At 40.4% G+C, this 19,926-nt stretch overlaps 1 protein-coding gene across 2 annotated transcripts in view; it reads left to right on the forward strand.

Moving 5' to 3' along the window:
- Positions 1-19,926, forward strand: part of GLRA3 (glycine receptor alpha 3) — a 76,710-nt gene that overhangs the window by 21,601 nt on the left and 35,183 nt on the right. For both annotated transcript variants that reach the window (XM_081208964.1, XM_081208963.1), the window contains exons 2-4: positions 223-350; positions 7,676-7,743; positions 19,380-19,603. In XM_081208964.1, the coding sequence (XP_081065090.1) occupies positions 223-350; positions 7,676-7,743; positions 19,380-19,603 (420 nt within the window). The remainder of the gene's footprint in view (positions 1-222; positions 351-7,675; positions 7,744-19,379; positions 19,604-19,926) is intronic.

Raw genomic sequence — 19,926 nt, forward strand, 5'->3', positions numbered from 1 at the left:
CAACCTTAAAAATACTGTATATTCATTTTCTCATTTGGTGTTATTCTGTTAAAATATGTTTGGTTAATTTAGGGTAAGGGGGAAATTGTAGTACCAATGAAATTCTCAATTTAGTTTTCAACAATTATCATTTAAGCTCATTCTTGCAAAGACATCATTTTTGAATCTCAAAAATGTTGGATGCTTAAGCTGATTAAAAGTGTGGATTTTGCTTGCTTTTAGTTTGGTGGCCACGAAGGAAACAGACAGTGCAAGATCACGCAGCATGCCAATGTCTCCATCAGATTTCCTGGATAAATTAATGGGTAGGATGTCTGGCTACGATGCAAGAATAAGACCGAACTTCAAAGGTAATGTCATCTCCCAGGTGTCCATTTGGGTTATAATGTTGCTTGAATTGTTTTAGAAGCAAGAAAAATGTTTGGCTCATAATTGAGAATATGGTTTTGATCATTCACACTTCAGCAATCTTTTCTTTTTTAAAACAACTACATGTTCTTCTGCTGGTTCAAACTTCTAGAGCAATGCCCACCATTCCTAAAGGAGGGAGACGACCACATGGGTTTCAGATGGCTCAGCCATAGCTGATCCTGGCTCTGTCCTTGTATTGGAATCTTTTTCAATAGTGATGTGTATGAATAAGTCAATTGTGTGGGTCTTTCACACACAATAATCACCTAATTGGGAAAGACACACACAGTTTGTCCTGCTCACATGATTCCAGTATTCGTGTCCAGTATTTGTGTTCATACCACCCCTGTGGAGGACTGCATCATGCAATTATATGTGGGTGGAAAATATGAAACCCTCTGACCCATGTGTATGGATTGGCTGGGTTCCTGGATTCAAAATGCAGGAGAGAGCCTTCAGTAGCAAAGTTTAAACTCAGAATAATGTGGGAATGTAGGTTGCTAGACCATTTTATCCCATTTGCTTGCATACGGTGCTCCCCTCTTTCTAGATATTCTCTTTCACACAAAATGGTTTCCATCGGGAGGTTTATTTAAATCATTCCCCATGGTGACTTGGACCACATAGTAAGCTATCAGTGTTCTCAATGTCCTCAAAACCTTAAACCCAAACATGTGCAGAGGAGCAGCCTGAATTCCTTCATCTGCATAGCAACTCAGGGAACCACTTCACACAAACAGCTTCTTAGCCATAGGGAACCATTTAATTCTGCCTCCATGGGCAGCTGTTCCATATGTGCTGAGCCTTGTGTGCTTGGGTTTTTTGCTTGGTGAGAGAAAAAAGAAGGTTGCTATATAAGTGAACTTGCACAGTTACATAAGATATGCACTTCTAATATTACTTTCCTGATGTTGTGCTGGTATCATCTTCCTAATTACTCTCTCTCCCCCACTGCCACTGCTTTGCAGCCGAAGCTGTTCTCGTTTACTTACCATAGTTATTCCCATTAGCACATAAACTTCAAGTTCAATCTACCTTAGCTACGCTGCACAGAAGATGACTTCAGGCAAATAATAGGAGGCAATCCAATCTCTTTCCACTTTTTATTGGAATCTTTTAAAGATCTCCGGGGGAAAGCATTAGTAGAAAGCTGAAGGCATGGAGGGTCATTTGGAGATTGGATAGTGGAGCTTATTATAGACACCAGGAGGTCATGCCAACTGTGGAATAGGGCAGATGTTGAGCACGTAGTGAATTCTTCTGCAACATGTATTCTAAATATCAAAAGCCTTATTTTGTAATTGCTGGAATACAGAAGGGACACAAGTCTAATTTGGCATTTTTCTCTTTCTTAAAAGCGTACTTTGCAAAAAAATAAAATAAATCTGAACTATTATGCAGTAGTTAGTTTCAATGTTTTTAAGTCCTGTCCTTCTCCTTCTGCCACAGAGTGGCTTAACAGCAACATAAAACTGAAACAATCATGCTATAAAAATATCAATAAAATCACAAGATTGCAATTAAAATACTAAAGCACTAAGTAATATCTGTAAAATCATAGCCCAGAAACAATACAATTCATGTTCCAAAAGCAAAGATAAACAGGAACACCTTGAGATGCCATTTAAAGATGTCAATTGCGGGAATACCGGCAAGGAGAGGTTCAAACTTATTGTTCAGATCAGCATCCTCCTTGCCGAGCTTTTGGTTTGTGTGTGTTTCTATACTGTGGGTGAAAATATTGCCAAATAGAATTTCGTATTATTTTGGACTCTGCATCTAAAGCCAACCAATGACTTAGCATGAATGCTCAAATGTCCTGGCTCCTGAGGCAGCCACATTGCTTCTCACCAGGAATAGGAAGAATTTCAATTCAGTTATAATTTAAAGGTGAGCCTACCTAATTCACACTTTTTTAAACAAGGCACAATACCCCTTGAACTACACACAGTTCCAAATTCCACAGTGTTGTTTTCCAGCGAAGTAGCATGTATAAGAATGCATATACTAGGGTAAAGTGTGCATAAAAATGCAGATATTAATGAAAACATGATACAAAAATGCATTCTGCTAGGAGAAACTGCATTGAAAAAAGTGTATATAAGGAAAACTGCATACAAAAATGTGTATAATAGGAGAAAATCACACTAAAAGGCTGAAGGGGTTTGTTTTTGTCAAGAAATCTGCAAACTGATGTGGAAATGTGGAAAACAACATATGTGGGGGAAATGAGAAACTAAGGGCTTATCCATATCTCTGTGTGCCGCACTGCTTTCCCTGTGGGAAAACCAGCAGTTTAGTGCTAAATTGGAACAAGCAGCAATTGGCTTTTCCATGGATGGCCGTTAGTTCTGACTTCTGGCTAAAAAGTGGGTTTTCTGGGGGAAAGTGGTGGGGTGAAGGCAAAACCGCTTGGAACCATGCCTAGAAAAGCACAGGACTAGCAGAAAACTGCTCCGATCTCTGCTTTCTAGGCACAGGAAAAGAAAGAGCGTGGATGAGGCCTGATAGAAACCAAAATTGGCAGAATTGCACATTCCTTCTCCTCCCTGGGCTTTTTAGCTCAGTATGGTGCATCAACTATGCCAAATTGAACTTGGGGTTGCAGTTAAGGTCTCTCCTGTGTGGTGTACCAGTGTGGTGTAGTGGTTAAGAGCGGTAGACTCGTAATCTGGTGAACCGGGTTTGATTCCCCGCTCTTCCACATGCAGCTGCTGGGTGACCTTGGGCCAGTCACACTTCTTTGAAGTCTCAGCCCCACTCACCTCACAGAGTGTTTGTTGTGGGGGAGGAAGGGAAAGGAGAATGTTAGCCGCTTTGAGACTCCTTTGGGTAGTGATAAAGCAGGATATCAAATCCAAACTCTTCTTCTTTTAATCTTCTTCCTCCTTACAAACTGTATGCTTACAAGCTGTAAGCATGGAACAAACCTTGGCTATAGGTCATGGTTAAGGTGGAGAGACCTTAGCTGTGATTACTGGTTTGAAAGACTCATAATGAGCTAAGAACAGCCAATGGCCCATCTGGTCCAGCATATTGTCCTCACAGCAGCCAACAATGTGGGAAACGAGGAGGGCAGAACAGGAGCACAAGAGCATCTGCCCTCCTGTGGTTTCCAGCAACTGGTATTCAGAAGCACTGCTGCCTCCAACTGTGGAGGTGGCGCATAGCCATCATGGCTTGTAGCCATTGATAGCTCTCTCTCTCTCCTCCATGAATTTGTCTAATCCTCTTTCAAAACCATCTAAATCAGTGGCCATCACTGCCTCCTGGAGACCAAGTTGCATAGTTTGACTGTGCACTGCATGAAGTAGAGGCTTCTTTTATCCATCCTAAATCTTCCACACACTCTGCCACACTTCAGTTAGCTAAAAAAAAAACCCCACAGAGGGGCATAGGAGGTGCAAATTGTTCTCTGGGACCTCTCACATTCAAGTGGTCATGGTAAACCATAGCCTAATGCAAAATCATTTAAAAAGCAAACTCTATTGTAGAGTATAATTGGCGCTTGATAGACACCATTCCATCAGCTTTACATCTTTACAGCTTTGCCATGCATGGACTGCATACTTTGGAGAGGGGGTATGGAGGTTCTTTCTAGGATGCTTCAAGCACTTTCCGGCAGGCAAATTATTATTTCAATTATTGATTGTCAAGCACATTGTTTTCTTACTACTGGCTTCTGTGCAGGAAAGCATTAGCAGTGACACAACCGCTTATCCCTTATGACAGTCTAGCTCATTATAAATAAATCAAAAAACTTTTGTTTTTTAGCCTGTAGCAAAATGGTGGCAAGGCATCATTGTAATCTTCCAGTGATTCAATTGCTTTATTCATTCAGACACAACCCTATGGTTCTTCATAGTGGTTTTTAATGGTTATTTTCTACCTTGCATGTTAATTATTATTGTTATCCAAGAAGGACCTTAGGTTTAGTTTAATTTTCCTGGAATTAGATATGAATGGAAATTAATAAAATGCACTAATATCCTCCTTTTGTTATAACTACTTTGGATAATATATAATTATTCCCATTTTACAGATGTGTATCTAAGTCTGGGATATCCAAGTCCACTTGGTAGTTGATGGTGGGAGAGGAATTCAAACATTCTAGGTTAACATTCAGTAGACTAATACAAGTTGCCCCTCGTGATTAAAATTCAAGTTAAACTATCCAAACATTTATTTCCTGAATAACAGACAGAAACTTAGATATGTTGGGGAGAGAGAGAGAGAGAGAGAGAGAGAGAGAGAGAGAGAGAGATTGGCTGCATTCACATGGCAGTTTATTATATTTCCCATTTATGATTTTCACCTTTAGCCCCACAAGTGCACCCAGGGCATGTTAGAAGAAAAGAGGGAAAGTACAACAAAACTGGCCTGTTACCATATATATAAAAGAGAGGAGGCTACACCAACTACAGTGTCAATAACCAAGTACTAATGAGTATCAAAAGACACCTTATTTGATTTTTTTAAAAAGGAGAACACATACGTACACTATACAAAAGAATATAAGCCTCATCACCCCACCCCTCATCTTCCCCCCTCTTCTTCCCCAACCTTATACTGTACTCAACACTAATGTCTCACAACAAATGTAACTGATTTGTAAGAACGACTACACAACCTGAAAAGAAGAGACAGGGAATGTACTTTTGTAAACCAAGAAAATATTTAATAAGAATAATTTTTTAAAAAGGAGATCATTACTTCTGCAAAAAGCACTTTTCCTGTCAGAAGAATAATCCATTATTTCTTACATCAGCCATACAAAAGCTGCATTTCAGACATAACAAGCACTTATTGAATGATTCTTATTCCGAAATTTAATCCCTTTATGCAACAATTCTGAATTGCTCCATCTCTTCAGCAGTGCAGTGTGAATGTACTCCCGAGTGTTGGGTTTGAGGGGCATTTCATCCTCGCAGTACCCACATGAAGGAAGGGCATGACTGTGAGCAGAACCACGGGTGTTTATTATTAATAATAGTAATTAATCACTTTACTAAGTGGCTCAAACAGTGCTTTTTTAAAAGAAAAAAAGGTGCTGGTACTCACCATGAAGTTGTTACAGTAAATGACACACTTTTAACATTGGGGGAGGGGGAGAAGGTGTCAGTACTTGAGTATCCCCAGAAAAAAATCACTGGACTCAAAGCAATTTACATACAGTTCTCCTAGTTCAGGAATGGAAAACCCCTGGCGATCCAGTGCCCAGTTATCCGTTGGCCATTGACCATGCTGGATGGCTCTCATTTATTTATTTAGTTAGAATATTTCATGCCCATGCTTTGCCGCAAGGTCCCAGAGCAGGAAAGAACAACAGAGTGCACATGGATAGAAACCATTACAACTATCAAACCAATCCCAATGGAACAAAAGAGTACAAATTCAGCAAATACCTTAGCTGTCAAGGCTGTGGTAAAGAGGTGCATCTTCAACACATGGCAAAATGAACGCAGTAAAGTTGCTAGGCACCCCTCTGTGAGCACCAGAGTCCAACAACGCCTGGAAATCCACAGGTTCCCCATCCTCACTAGTGGATCTCCCAGCAAAGAATAGAAAAATCCAGTGATATACATTCAAATGCATGTGAAACAAAGGGCTACACAACCAGTGTTCAGAATGGGGTGTGGGGGTTTTGTGTGTGTTTTTTGGACCTCTGCAAATGTTGGATGTTGAGGCAGGAAACATGTCTAGACTGCCTTTGACAGATACCTGAGGGAGTGTGTCCCTTTTCTTCTACTTGACAACCCTGTCTAACTTGTCAGGGCGGTAAAATGTGATTTGATTTAACTTAAAGGAATAGATCTGTTGAAACAGTGTCACTTTCAGTCATTGCACCGAAAGGCTGCAGTGTACATTGTTCCACTGAAAGTGACAAGCATACTGCCCATTATTATAGGTCTCATAGGAGGCACTTAGCTGATCGTTCTGATCAGCTACCAACTGGTAGCACCAGATGGATTGCTTTTTCTCCTCCAAAGGTAAACGATTTTAGCATCCAGTTTAAATTAAATTTGTGCAATTGTGCAATAGGTGTTGGAATAATGGCATTCCATGCGTGCATTGGAGCATTTAATCACCTTCCTTCCGGCAACAGCCTTTTGTTCTTCCCGCTCACAAATTGGGGGGGGGGGCAGCAGAATGAGATGCTTGAAAACCAACAGGACAAAGACTGTGACACCACCATGCATGCCCAGTGTTAAATGTATGTAAGCAGAACCAAGGATTTTGGGAGCCAGATTAATTCTACTCTCCCCCTGTCCTGCCCAAAAATTTCCCAAAGCTGATATGAATTCTAGGAGGGAAAGTTTGGTTGCTAGTATCTGCTACATGAGTGTATTTGGGGAAACTCTAATGCACAGGAATAGAGTTAAATCTCTATTGTGATCCCTGCGTTGCACAACATGACCCTTTGGACTCCTTCCAAATCTACAATTCTGTGATTCTGTCAGCCCAACATGGTCCCAGTCCTGCTGTTGAGTCAGACTGTTGGCTCAACTAGTTCATTCAGTCCATACTGACAGTGGCTGTCCTTGAGCTCCATTCAGGGGCCCTTTTCAGCTTCTCAGAGATACCAGTGACCGAACCTGGGACTTTCTGCATCTACTCACCCACGTGCCTTTTCTCCAAACATCTGGCCTTCAGATGAACTTTGCGTAGGCTTTCAAGGTCTCTGGATGGCAGCCTATTGTGGATTACAGAAAAAAGAGGTTGTGGGAAAATCTTCACTCCAGTTCTGCAAGGGAATGGAAGTAAGCCCATCCTATCCCATTTGTCTGTGGAGTTTTAAGGGGAAATCCTTTAAAATGCACAAAGGAAATGGAAAGGTACTCAAAGAAAAGGATATATGAAAGGTGGTCTTAGGGCTGCAGTGCTACCTCCATTTCTCATAGCTCATGCATAGGGCCAAATTATGCCCTCCAAGCCTGCCCCTCAGAGGCCACACATTCTCTCTAGTAATGATCCTTACCCCACCCCACCCCACTTTGCCTTCTCCTGACAATGTCTCTTTCTTGCTTGGATGGAGGGCAGAGTGGGTGGGTGTATAGAAACTAGTGTATGTGCAAAGAGAAGCATCACCTTCATTGCTCCGTCTCCTTTCACCATGGCATGTGGTCCCCCAAAAGGTTGTCCAGAAGAGAATGTGGACCTTGGGCTAAAAAAAGGTTTGCCATCCCTGGTTTAGCAGCCACAGGTTTTGACTTGTTTGTTTGGTGTGAGCAGTAATTTCTCCTCGTTTTGATTTCATTTACAGGGCCTCCGGTAAATGTGACATGCAACATCTTTATAAACAGTTTTGGATCCATTGCAGAAACAACCATGGTAAGATGTTCTTTATCACAAACAATTACATTTCAAATTATTTAGACTGCAATCACGTGCACACTAACCTGGAAGTAAGTCCTGCAGATCTTACTAGCACTTACCTTTGAATGTACTTGCATGCAATCCTGATCAGTGTTCTTTAATTGGCAGGTAGAGCCTTCTAAAATGAAACACACTCCATTTGTGGTTAATCACTTGAGTGCTGAACAGGGCATATGCTTCCATGTACTTGCAGAGTTCCTGCATAAGCATCTCCATTCCTTTCACTGAAAAGGGCAGCTTCATGTCTGCATCCCTTTGCCAAGTATGAAGAATTATTCTTCATGTCAGACATTCAAGAAAATTTGTATTAGAATTCCAGAACTTTGTATTAAAATCTAACTTCTAAATGCGAAGGATTGATTTGGCTGTTGAATGCCTTTGAAAGAAACAAACCTATCTGGGTTTGTTTATTTTAAATGAATGATCTTTTACTTCTTTTCTGCTATTATGTGACCTGGTGCTCTTTTCATCCCTTGTTTTCTACTCTGCCCTTATTTAATTTTCCTTCACCTTACTGCTAGGGATGGAAGGATCTGCCAATATCAGTTGTCTCATTTTGCCAATCTTAAATTCAGTTCTCAGTGTTTCTGCAGCAATTTACAAAACAAAAAACCAAATCCTCATGAAAATTCAGAGTGGATTTCTCTTAATAAACACATTTTGTATGTAGTTTTGACTAACACATACATTTTTGCAACCAATTTCTGCTAATATAATGCATTTTTTGTGTTACTTCCACTATTGTATTTGTTTTTATGTACATTTTTATAAACATTTTTGGAGAATTGCATTGCAAAATTCAAAGAAGGGTGAATGTGAAGGAGAAATTCAATGCATTTCATCTTTCAATCCTAATTTATCATATTTGCACATTATGAAACAATATGAGAACATTCACACTTATTTGAATGGAAATGATAGCTCTACATGTGCAGAGCTGCTCTTTACATTGAAGTGAATGGATAAGTCGTTGCATAAGAATCCTATCAGAACAAGGTACCACTGGACTGGACTGGAGCAACTATATTGTGGACAAAGTGGGGAAGAGAGGAAGATGCACAGATATATACAGAAGTGTTGTATCCTGATCATACTGACTCCATAGTTTGACTCCATAGTTTATCAGTCTTTGGCAGACCCTCCTCACACACATTGAGATCTTTTCATTCCATGATAAGAGTCAGAAACTCACTCATCTAAAATGAAAGCTGCAATTAGGTGGGTACATGCAATACATATTCATCTCTAGGGCCTTGGCTGCAGTCAATTATAAATTATTGCATAGGGTTTTTTTATTTTTCACTGCTCATAGTACATCGTTTTCAGAACTCCCTAGTAAACTGCTGCTCTGAATGCAGAGGAATGGCAGGGCTCTGTAATAGTTCACTTCTAAATTATGCATTGATGCAGCGCAAAGGAGGACTTTCTTGCGGTCAGCAATTGTCAAATTCTGTCAGAATCAAAGCCATCATTTTGAGAACATGAGCATGTTTAAAACACACATAGCTCTATTTGTGACCTCTCTCTTGGTTTAGCATCTATATTCTTTAACTTCACTGTACCAAACAAGAAAAGCTCTTTAAAATTAAAGTAGGGATGTTATGTACCTTAGTTACAGGTTAACATCTGATACTTCAATATAGCTAGGGAATATTTTGATGCTGTTTTCTTGAACAATTGGGTCACCTTTCAGATATTGTTTTATTTTATCCATGCCACTATTACATTTCACTTACTATTTTGGATGAAGGAGAAGTTTTAATTAAATCACTATCTAAATAGTTTTCTGAATAAAGCTTAGAATTTAGGGGTGCAACATTTCCCCTACATTTTACTATGTTCTAAGTGCACAGCAGATGAAGATATTGTGTGTGTTCTATATTCTGAACTATCTATGTTATTTAACATGCATAGCTCCTTCTCAAATGTGCATTCATGATATTTCACAGGAATCGAAGAAATACTGTTAAAGTCCATTTTATTTTAATGTAGCATACTCTAATATATGTAGACCAAAATCTGTTATTTCGCTGGCTTGGTCATAAGAAAACAACCAACAGCTGAGTAAATTCAAAACAAGGTGTGTGTGTGTGTGTGTGTGTGTGTGTGTGTGTGTGTGTGTGATGGTTGCTTTTAAAAAGTTAGAGATCTTCAAGGAGAGTGTCATGCAAGCTACATCTGACGAAATTCCCTCTTCTCTACAACTAATAATGACACAGGAGCTTTATCCTCTTTTGCATCATACCCTGTCTATAACTCTTTAAACTGTAATGGAAACATAGGAAACTGCCTTATGAAGATTCAAACCATTGGTCCATCTAGCTCAGCATCATCTACAGTGAACAGTAGTAGCTCTCCAGGGTTTCAGACAGAGCTTTCTCCTAGTCCTACCTAGAAATGCTGTTGATTGGGTGGGTGATCTGCATTTAAAGAAGATGCTCTACCACCAAGACATGGCCCTTCCCAAATGGCTCATGCTTGATTCTGTTACATTAAGTGAAAAAGGGAAGCTGAATGTGAAGGGAACTTCCTAAACACAACAGAAATGTACTTGGTCAGTTATAGTTTCTAAGCATAGATCACGTCATGCCCAGTTGTCTCCCATTTATCAAAGAATGCTAGAAGCTAATGTAGAAAACATAGTAACAGAGCAAATGAAGGAGAGGAAATGTACATGCAAAATAAATTCTTAAAATTAAATTTTAGGATGGTGATAGTATCCAAGTAGGCTGAGCTTTATTAAGTTAGCACCCACCCACCCCCCGCCTGCATATGGTACTACTAGTTGCATACTCCAAGAGAGGATGGGACTGCTTTGCTTCTTCAGCTGGTCTCTCCTTTCCATCAAACTTGGAATAAAAATGCAAGAGCTGGTGGTCACAGCTGCATTCCTCCCCCTTGCTTCTGGGGAGGGGTTACAGAGGCATCCTGAATTGTAGCCTGATAGCACTGTTTGCCTGTCACCAGCAAGGAGTACTAATGAATGAGAGCAGAAGGTGGCTAGCCTATAGCCGTTGGGTGACATTTTTGGACTCATCAGGTCCCATCAGCCCCAGCCAGCATGGCCAGAGATCAGGGACAATGGGAGTTGCAGGTCTAACAGGTCCCTGTAGGAACACAATTTTCCTACCCATGAACTAGGCAGTTTAGAACACTGTACAAAAAAGAAAAGGGGGGGGGAATCAAATGCAAGGGCCCCATTCTATGTAACCACACACTTGCCACATCACCATGCTTGCCTAATGGCCAAACTGCACATAGAGGATTTCAAGGAATGTCCAGGTAGCCCAAAATTATCACCTACCTATACTTTTAAACCCCTTCAGTGGGTTTGCCCTCCTGGAATCAAGTTAGTTTGGAGAGTTAACCATTCCTGAAGTCTCCCCACCCATTTGTGAAAACTTCAATCAGGGCCTTAAGTTTAAAAATGCTTTTAAGGTGTTACCATCTTAGGAAGTTCTTTCAAACAAGATCTTACATCAGCTTCTTGGAGAATTCTTGGGTCTGGCATCCATCTGTCCCAGGATACTATGGAGGAATGCACCTTTGGGGATGAAGTCATACTGTTAGAAGGCTGCAACACCTGCTGTGGCTGTAGAGACAGATATGAGAGAGACATATATACAATAATAATGTTTGTGCTATATTGTTCTTTGTACGTCTTGCTGGGATGTATGTTTTGAAACTGTAATGATTTATTTGCCTATTTTATTGTAGACTCTTCTTATCATTATCAATATATTGTTTGCAGAGTGCCCTTCAGCATTTTTCGTGGCTGTTACATGTCACATTGGGTTAGAAGGAGAGGAGGCAGCAAGTCAGCCCTACATTTGCCAGCTTCCTATCATCAGGAATCTCCCATTCGTCAGGAAGTCTTTCTTTAGATCCTGCCAGTGACCCTTGCTATAGTTCTGCGATGATCTCCCGAAATGAGAGATTGTGTTTCGTTGTTCTTAAGCTGCTTAACAGAATACAGCAGCACTTCTGAAATAAGCAGCAGATCCTAAGAGACTAGTAAATGTGCCACTGTTTCATTGACACTTGGAAAGGGATCGAACAGCAAGCGACTTTAATGGAGCCAATTATCTGTGTAAAGGAACCATGTCTCTCGCTTAGTCCTGCCAAGCTTTTCCTCACAGGCATTTCAAGGCTGGCTGCTAATAGGCACATTGACTGGACCAGGAACAGGAAGTGACTGATCTGACTTGCATGCTGAAGATGGCACTAGATTTGCTCTTTTGTGTGAGGCTGTCTAGTTGTCTTATTCTTAGAAAACTCAGGTCAAAGAGGCTGTTAATCTCATAATCATAGAGAGAGTCAGCCTTGGAAACACATTATTCACAGTTTGAAGAAGAACTAGGAAATTAGGCTTGCATGCTAACCCACTTCTGGCAGGTTCCATGTACCTTGCTGTGTGACAAATAAAAATTCAACAAGTGGAACTTTCACTCCCTGAGTCTCATACTGAGAAAATAGACTTACAGACACAGGGAGATGATTGCCAGCAGTGCCTAGCCTGAACAGCAAAAATGACAATTATTGTTTGGATGTGACAACTTCAGCTGTCCCAACTCTAAGCTGCTAGCCCAGCTGGCCTCCAGAAAACTCCAAAAACCCATTAGAATCAAGTGTGTAGCTTTGAATTTCATTGATAATCCAGGGTACAGAGAGTATGAATGGACAGTGTGATGCCCTCCCAGTAATGTGTTTGTATTCCAGCCCCTGTCAACCCCAGCTATGATCAATGGTCAGAGATGATAGAGGCTGTAGATCATCATCATGTGGGGGCACCAGGTTGCATGCTGCTGGTGTAAAAAAGAAGTGGCTACACGCCTTGCATATGTTCAAAAGGCAAAATGTGGCAGACCATACATCATTCATAATGAGCAGACGAAAGTCAAAGAGACTGCTTTGAAGTAAGCGTTTGAGAGGGCAACTGTTGTTGAGTGTTTAGGAACTGAAGCACCATAATCATAAAGGAAATGATAATGTATGGGGTTTTTAACTGGTGGAGGAAAAAAACAACACTTTTATTAGTTTAAAATAAAAAGAGAGGGGTGGAAGAATCCCCACCCCGACACCCTCTCCAATATATATTTGAAAGACCAGCATTTTTCCTAGCAACTTTAGCAGGGGTAAAACACTAGCATAACATTATTTTCATCATGGATAGCAAACATAACACTAATTGGAGGCTTTTGCCACAATGCTTGCCAAGTTCGATCATACTTCCTTTTAAACTCATGCTGGAAACCATTAAACAAGATAAAATACCTCTATAAATGTTAGAAACACCACCTTTTAGACTACCTATAGAAGCTTCGTGGAAACTTTCATAGAAAGTCTCAGGCTTCAGTTGTCCATTGGTCCTGAGAAGAAATTTAACAGAATGTTGTACTGTACTGTATCTACAATAGCCGGAGAATTTTTTTTAAGCCTTCAGCCACTACTTGCTTGGCAGACATCAACAGGCAAATCTTTCTGCACCTTGTAGATAAATAAACATTGTCACCTGCTGAGGGATGCACATCAAGCAGCTGTTAATGGTGCAACTACCATGGATGGTTAAGAAGTTGGCAGGTTGTTTTGCTTCTGTGTTTATTTCAGATTTCACATTATTGTGACTTTTGGCTCTGAAAGAAGACTGCAAATAAACTGTCAGCTGCAAAAGGAATATAGGCTAGAAGAGTGCATTATGCTGATGGAGAGGGATTTGCGAGTTTAAGTGCCATTAACTCTAACAGGAGTTAAGGGTAAAATCATCTATATATCAAGCTGAGATTGACCTACACACATGGAGAGACAGCTAAATGCTGAAGACATGGGAAAAATTATTTCCCTCTGGCTACTTTTTGTTTTTAACACATATTATGTTTAGACTGGTCCCAGTATGTTCACAAATTAAGCAAGGGAAGCATCTGACACAATAAGGGCAACTGTATAGATATGCATAAATTGCATGATGGTAACAGAAATTGTTGCACACTCAAAATTGAATCTGCTGTGTTAACTCTTGTGTGAAGTGATTACCAAGGTAAATGAAAGATGAAACCAATATAAAGTTATTCTCATGTGGAAACTGAAGTACAATATTTTGCATACAGTAAATAAAAGGTAAAGGTAAAGGACCCCTGGACAGTTAAGTCCAGTCAAAGGCGACTATGGGGTTGCGGTGCTCATCTTGCTTTCAGGCTGAGGGAACCGGCGTTTGTCCACAGACAGGTTTCCAGATCATATGGTCAGCATGACTAAACCACTTCTGGTGCAACGGAACATTGTGACAGAAACCAGAGCACATGGAAATGCCGTTTACCTTCCCACCACAGTGGTACCTATTTATCTGCTTGCACTGGCATGCTTTTGAACTGCTAGGTTGGCAGGAGCTGGGACAGAACAAAGGGAGCTCACCCTGTCACAGGGATTCGAACCGCTGACCTTCTGATTGGCAAGCACAAGAGGCTCAGTGGTTTAGACCACAGCGCCACCCGCATTCCCTGCATACAGTAAATATTGACGTATTTACTACCCAGGTTTCTGTCTTTCATTTAGCTCGCTCCCATGTTTTCTTCTGTTATGTTTTAAATCAACTGAAGATGCATTTAAGAAAACTTTTGAGACAAATAACATGTAAATATAATTCCTCCATGCTCCAGATTCTTTGCCATTCTTCGCAAATCTGAGTATAGATATATGCAATACTAGCCTTAGGAATGGGTCTGCCATTTGTTCTCTCAATATGGCTGCTATTCCTGAGCATCAGTAAACTGCCTGCAGGTGCTTAGTGAAAAGGATGAATATGAAACTATGGTGCCATTATCCTTAACAAAGCCTATAAAACATATCATTGCACTTTCCCTCCAACTGTACTCTGCTCTCCAAGTGTCCCTCCCTATGAAGATGGTCTACCATACACATGAAGATATGTCTTGTGGAACTCTTGTGGTGGAGCGACATGTTCGCTACCCTTAATTAAACTGAAGGATGCAACATGTCACCCTTGCTGCTGTTATGCACAATAAACTTCTAATAATATGTTGAAAAACCTGCTCCTTCTCTTCTGCTTCAAAGTGCATATAATAATTTTGCCTTTTACACAGCTAGAACCATTTATGTACCATGGGATGTGGGTGGCGCTGTGGGTTAAACCACAGAGCCTAGGGCTTGCCAATCAGAAGGTTGGCGGTTTGAATCCCCGTGACGGGGTGAGCTCCTGTTGCTTGGTCCCTGCTCCTGCTAACCTAGCAGTTCGAAAGCACGTCAAAGTGCAAGTAGATAAATAGGTACCACTCTGGCGGGAAGGTAAACGCTGTTTCCGTGCGCTGCTCTGGTTCGCCAGAAGCAGTTTAGTCATGCTGGCCACATGACCCGGAAGCTGTACGCCGGCTCCATCGGCCAGTAAAGCGAGATGAGCGCCACAACCCCAGAGTCGTCCGCCACTGGACCTAATAGTCAGGGGTCCCTTTAACTTTAGAACCATTTACAATGTATCAGCAAGTGCATTCCATAGTTTTAGTCACTTTTGAATTCTATCTGTAAAGTGTTAGATGAGTCAAGAGAAACACAAAGGATACAACAACATCATACTCCAGCGCTGTTGTTCTTTGCCCACTGAACACAGTCAGTAAATATGCATAGGATCAGGCTCCCACGTCATTATATATATATATATATATATATATATATATATATATATATATATATAGGTAGGTAGGTAGGTAGCTTACTGATGGTACGTAGAAAACAGCAAAAAGTCTGTGTGTTTTACCAAGCAGGCCTTTAGCAAATTGTTTGCCACAGTTCACTTCCCTGGTGACTGGTTTGCAGTAGCACTGATGATAAACACAGGGATTACATTTTTAAAAATCCATACGCCTGCTGTCACAGTCAGTAATCACACCTTTAGGTACATGGTTCATTATTGAGCCTGTCTGTCAAATAAATTCTTTCACCATCCGAAAAGAGACTTGTTTCTCCAATCATTAATTCTGTAGACAGCAAAGATTCAAGATAATCTAAAAAGGTATTGATGACTGTGTACCTACTATTTATATGAGTGAGACAAAATTCTTTTTGTTCTGCTCTTACCTTATTTCCCATTCCATCACCTTCTGAGCATTGTATGGTGGCAGCTGTAGAGTTGGTTAAATGGCTGGTGGGCAAAGAAGCAGAAAAGACCCCCCCCCAAAAAAAAAAAACCCTCCCAGCATTGCCAATTGACCAGATCAAAGCTAAACAGTCTGACCAGCGGTTTGAGCTACTCTGAAAAAAATCAATAAGTGAAGCTGCTTTTTCACAGCATGGAGATAAATATTATCACCTGCCTGCAGATGATGTTGCTTTATAAACAAACTAGTAGGAGCTGATTAAAGATTTGGCAGCCCTACATAGCAAAGAAGAGTTACAAGAGCAATTTTGGGTGAGGAGCTTCCTTGGGCTTGGTTACACAAGATTAGGGATTAGTTGTCACAGCATTTCTGTTCTGTCTGAGAGCTTCCAACATGCCTGTCTGCACAGTTCATTTGCTCCAAAAGCTCTGGAGCTCACCTGAGCTATGTACGATGAGCAAAGGATGCAGCAGGAATTCTATTCTGGTGAATCCTGATATGAACTGACCTGGTCTGCACCTCTTGGAGTAATCTGTCGATCGGAACATAGCTTTCTATCAGATTTGCTCTGCGGCGACACGTTTCTTGTATTCTTTTTTAAAGTGCATTTCAAAATATATATTTTGAGAAATCCTAGCTTTAGAAATGAAATGCTTATCTGGAGAAGAAATGTGTCTTTGAAATACTATGCAAATATGCATGCAGATCACAGATTAATGTGGAAACAGGGTGGAACAGAATTATGAGTGAGCACAGTAAGGAAACAAGCTGATTCATCCATCCCTGAGCTAGCTCAGGGCCTGAACACTACCACAGAGTCTTACACAAACATCCTTTGAGGGGTTTTACAGCTGTGTCTGAGGTTTAATGTGCAGAGTTTAACTGAAAAATAAATGAAATTTCAGGAAGCTGTGGAAAATGCACTGAAAAACGGAAGTGCTTTTTGGCAATACAGTGGTACCTCGGGTTAAGTACTTAATTCGTTTCGGAGGTCCGTCCTTAACCTGAAACTGTTCTTAACCTGAAGCACCACTTTAGCTAATGGGGCCTCCTGCTGCTGCCGCGCCACTGGAGCACGATTTCTGTTCTCCTCCTGAAGCAAAGTTCTTAACCCAAAGTACTTTTTCTGGGTTAGCGGAGCCTTTAAGCTGAAGCGTATGTATCCTGAAGTGTATGTAACCCGAAGTACCACTGTAATGAAACTGAAAACAAAACCAAAGACACTGTTTCAGCTCAGCTCTGCACCTGACTCCTACAATACTGCCCTATTTCGATCTGCTACATTTGCATCAAAGTACAGCAGAGAAGAGGTTGTCAGCTCCCTCCTCTGGTAAGCTAACCTTGTGGCACAGAGCATGCGATTCCTGGGAGGGACCCACTGTAAGAGTCTGCAGTTTGAGGAAACGCGGCTGCATTCATCCTTTGCCCTAGTCAAACAACATTCTGTGATTTTTAAAAACATCTCTGTGTTGTAAGCATGTAAAGCATGCAATCCAAATTAACTGCAAACCATTCATTGTATTTTTAATTATAGAACGCAGTTCTACCATGTGAGGTTTAAAATGATTAGAAGCTAAGGCTGCTTGGGGGTATTGGCACATGCACCCAATGTGCTCATCCAAGTTTGAGCAAATGGTAATGAAATTAGAAGGTCAGGGGATGCTGGAGATTTCATTCAAGCAGCTAAAGGTGCTGCTTTTGTGTTTGTGTTTTAAGCAAAGAAGAAGAAGAAAATATTGAAATGAAGCAAAAGGAGGGTGACAAGGAAAGGAGCTGCGGTGGTTCCTTTAAGGGCTGGTGCAGCAGGAAAAGCAATTGTTCTGTGCAAGCCTATTGTTCCCTTGAAATGTGCCCGGTTCTTTTGATTGCATGACCTTGATGAAATTAGCAGCACTATTGTGACTCACACTACTGACAGCGCTGCCAGCTTTCGGTCTCTTCACACACTTACGACAACTATTCCACGTAAAGGATTTTACTATCAAGAGATTTGGTGTTTTTTTAAAAAAAGGTGTTCTCACTTCTAGTCTAAAGGAATAAAAGATGTATGGGAAGAAGAATGTCACTGAGCATGTATGCTACCCCAGCAGAACAGTGGGGGAGGTCATCTCTAAACTCCCAAATTTGAGGGCACTCTCATAGGCTTTATTAGAGAAAGTGCAAAATTTCTGGAGGGGTTTTGATTCTGCCTTGATGGCTCACTGAGTTGTTCCTAAAGTTAGAAAGGCTGTCAAAATGTATCAGGTGAACATGCACTGTAGACTATTAGTAAATATAATCGTCATAAATGTGGACTTTCCCTTTTTTGAAAAGGGGAAATGGAAAATGGAAATGGAAAAGAAAAAGAAAGAGTAGAAATTAATGTCTAAAAAATAATTATTGGGGTAAAGATCCCTGCACTTCATAATTTTTCCACTATACGCCCCCCCCCCCCAATTTATTCCAGATTCATATATATATTTCTACTGGCTGGAGACGAATGCACAAATAATCTACTTGTTTTACCACCAGGAGGGCTATATTATGTCTTTCACTATCCAGCTTTCCCCGCAATGGATTCACCCTCGACGCTCACATCTCCAACTATTGCGTTTGTTCCTGTTCATTCACAGTTACTATCAGCTATCCCAGTTCTCATAGTGTATTACACTACAAGCTCCCAATATACATTTGCATCACTCTTGGATATTATATGTTTATCATTTGCACATTGTTTTGTGTTATTTTGAGACATATTCATACCCTTTTGAAAAACTTGATATATGAAATAAGAAACAACGGTGAGTTTCATGGCTCAGGAGTGATGTAAGTCCTCTGTCACCTGATGCATTCTTATTACTACACTGCACTGGCCCTAGCAGCCATTAAAAAAAACCTTAGGAACAAAGGAGGCAACTCCTTATCCAGGAGGATTTGCCTTTTCTCTTTTTTGGCCTACACCTGAAGCTGCTGAGTTCATTGAAGAATGTCAATGGCATGCCACACAATAGTATATTGTAGTCCCCCAAATATCTCTCCAGAGTTTTGGGAAAGTACTTCACGCACATGTTCTGTTAGGCTTATATAAGGTCAGGCTTATTTCTTGTCCATTAATACTAATTGAGAACAGAAGAAACTGAATTATTATATAATAATCTTCTTACAGGAAAGCAAATTACCTCTGTAAATATAAATCTGCTCTTTGATTGTACAAAATAATACATGTTTGAATCATTTAAGCTTTATTCTCTGTAAATAATTAGTGTTTCAGGACTGTGACCATTTCTTTCCAAATTGATGGATTAATATTTGTAATGCAATTAAGGTTTTAATACAGTATTATGTTCAGTCACTAAACAGTATAAGGTTGAAGCCAGGGATGAGTAATATAATCAAGGACTCCAGGGAGTTAAGTTCATTTAAAGGATACAGCTAGTAAATTCCATATTATTTAACCAAATGAAAGGTAGGAGCTAAAAACACTAACTACTTTTGGTTTTACTTTAGGATTATCGTGTGAACATCTTTCTCCGTCAGAACTGGAATGACCCCCGTCTTGCTTATAGTGAATATCCAGATGACTCTCTAGATTTGGACCCATCCATGTTGGACTCTATCTGGAAACCTGACTTGTTCTTTGCCAATGAAAAAGGCGCCAATTTTCATGAAGTAACAACAGACAACAAATTGCTACGGATTTTTAAAAATGGAAATGTTCTCTATTCCATCAGGTAAATTGCAAATAAAAGGCTCTGATGTGATATGGAAGCAATGAGGTTATGATTTAGTTTGGATGCGGTACACATTCCCTTAATGAAAACAGTCACTGCATTCTCTTGCTGTGGATTGTTCACATACACAGATACAAGGACATAGGCTGATTTCTCTAAGTCATCCATATGTAATTCAATTGGTGAAATAACTGGAGGCTGTTTAAAATGCCATGGTTCCATGTAGAGGCCATTTCTTTCAATTGAACACAGAGGTCTCACTGCTGAATTTTCTTCTGAAAGGCAAAAAAACCCACAACCCATTATTTTTAGTTTTATTTACT

The sequence above is a fragment of the Podarcis bocagei genome (assembly GCF_964188305.1).
Source record: "Podarcis bocagei genome assembly, chromosome: 9".
In the NCBI taxonomy this organism is placed as follows: Eukaryota; Metazoa; Chordata; class Lepidosauria; order Squamata; family Lacertidae; genus Podarcis; species Podarcis bocagei.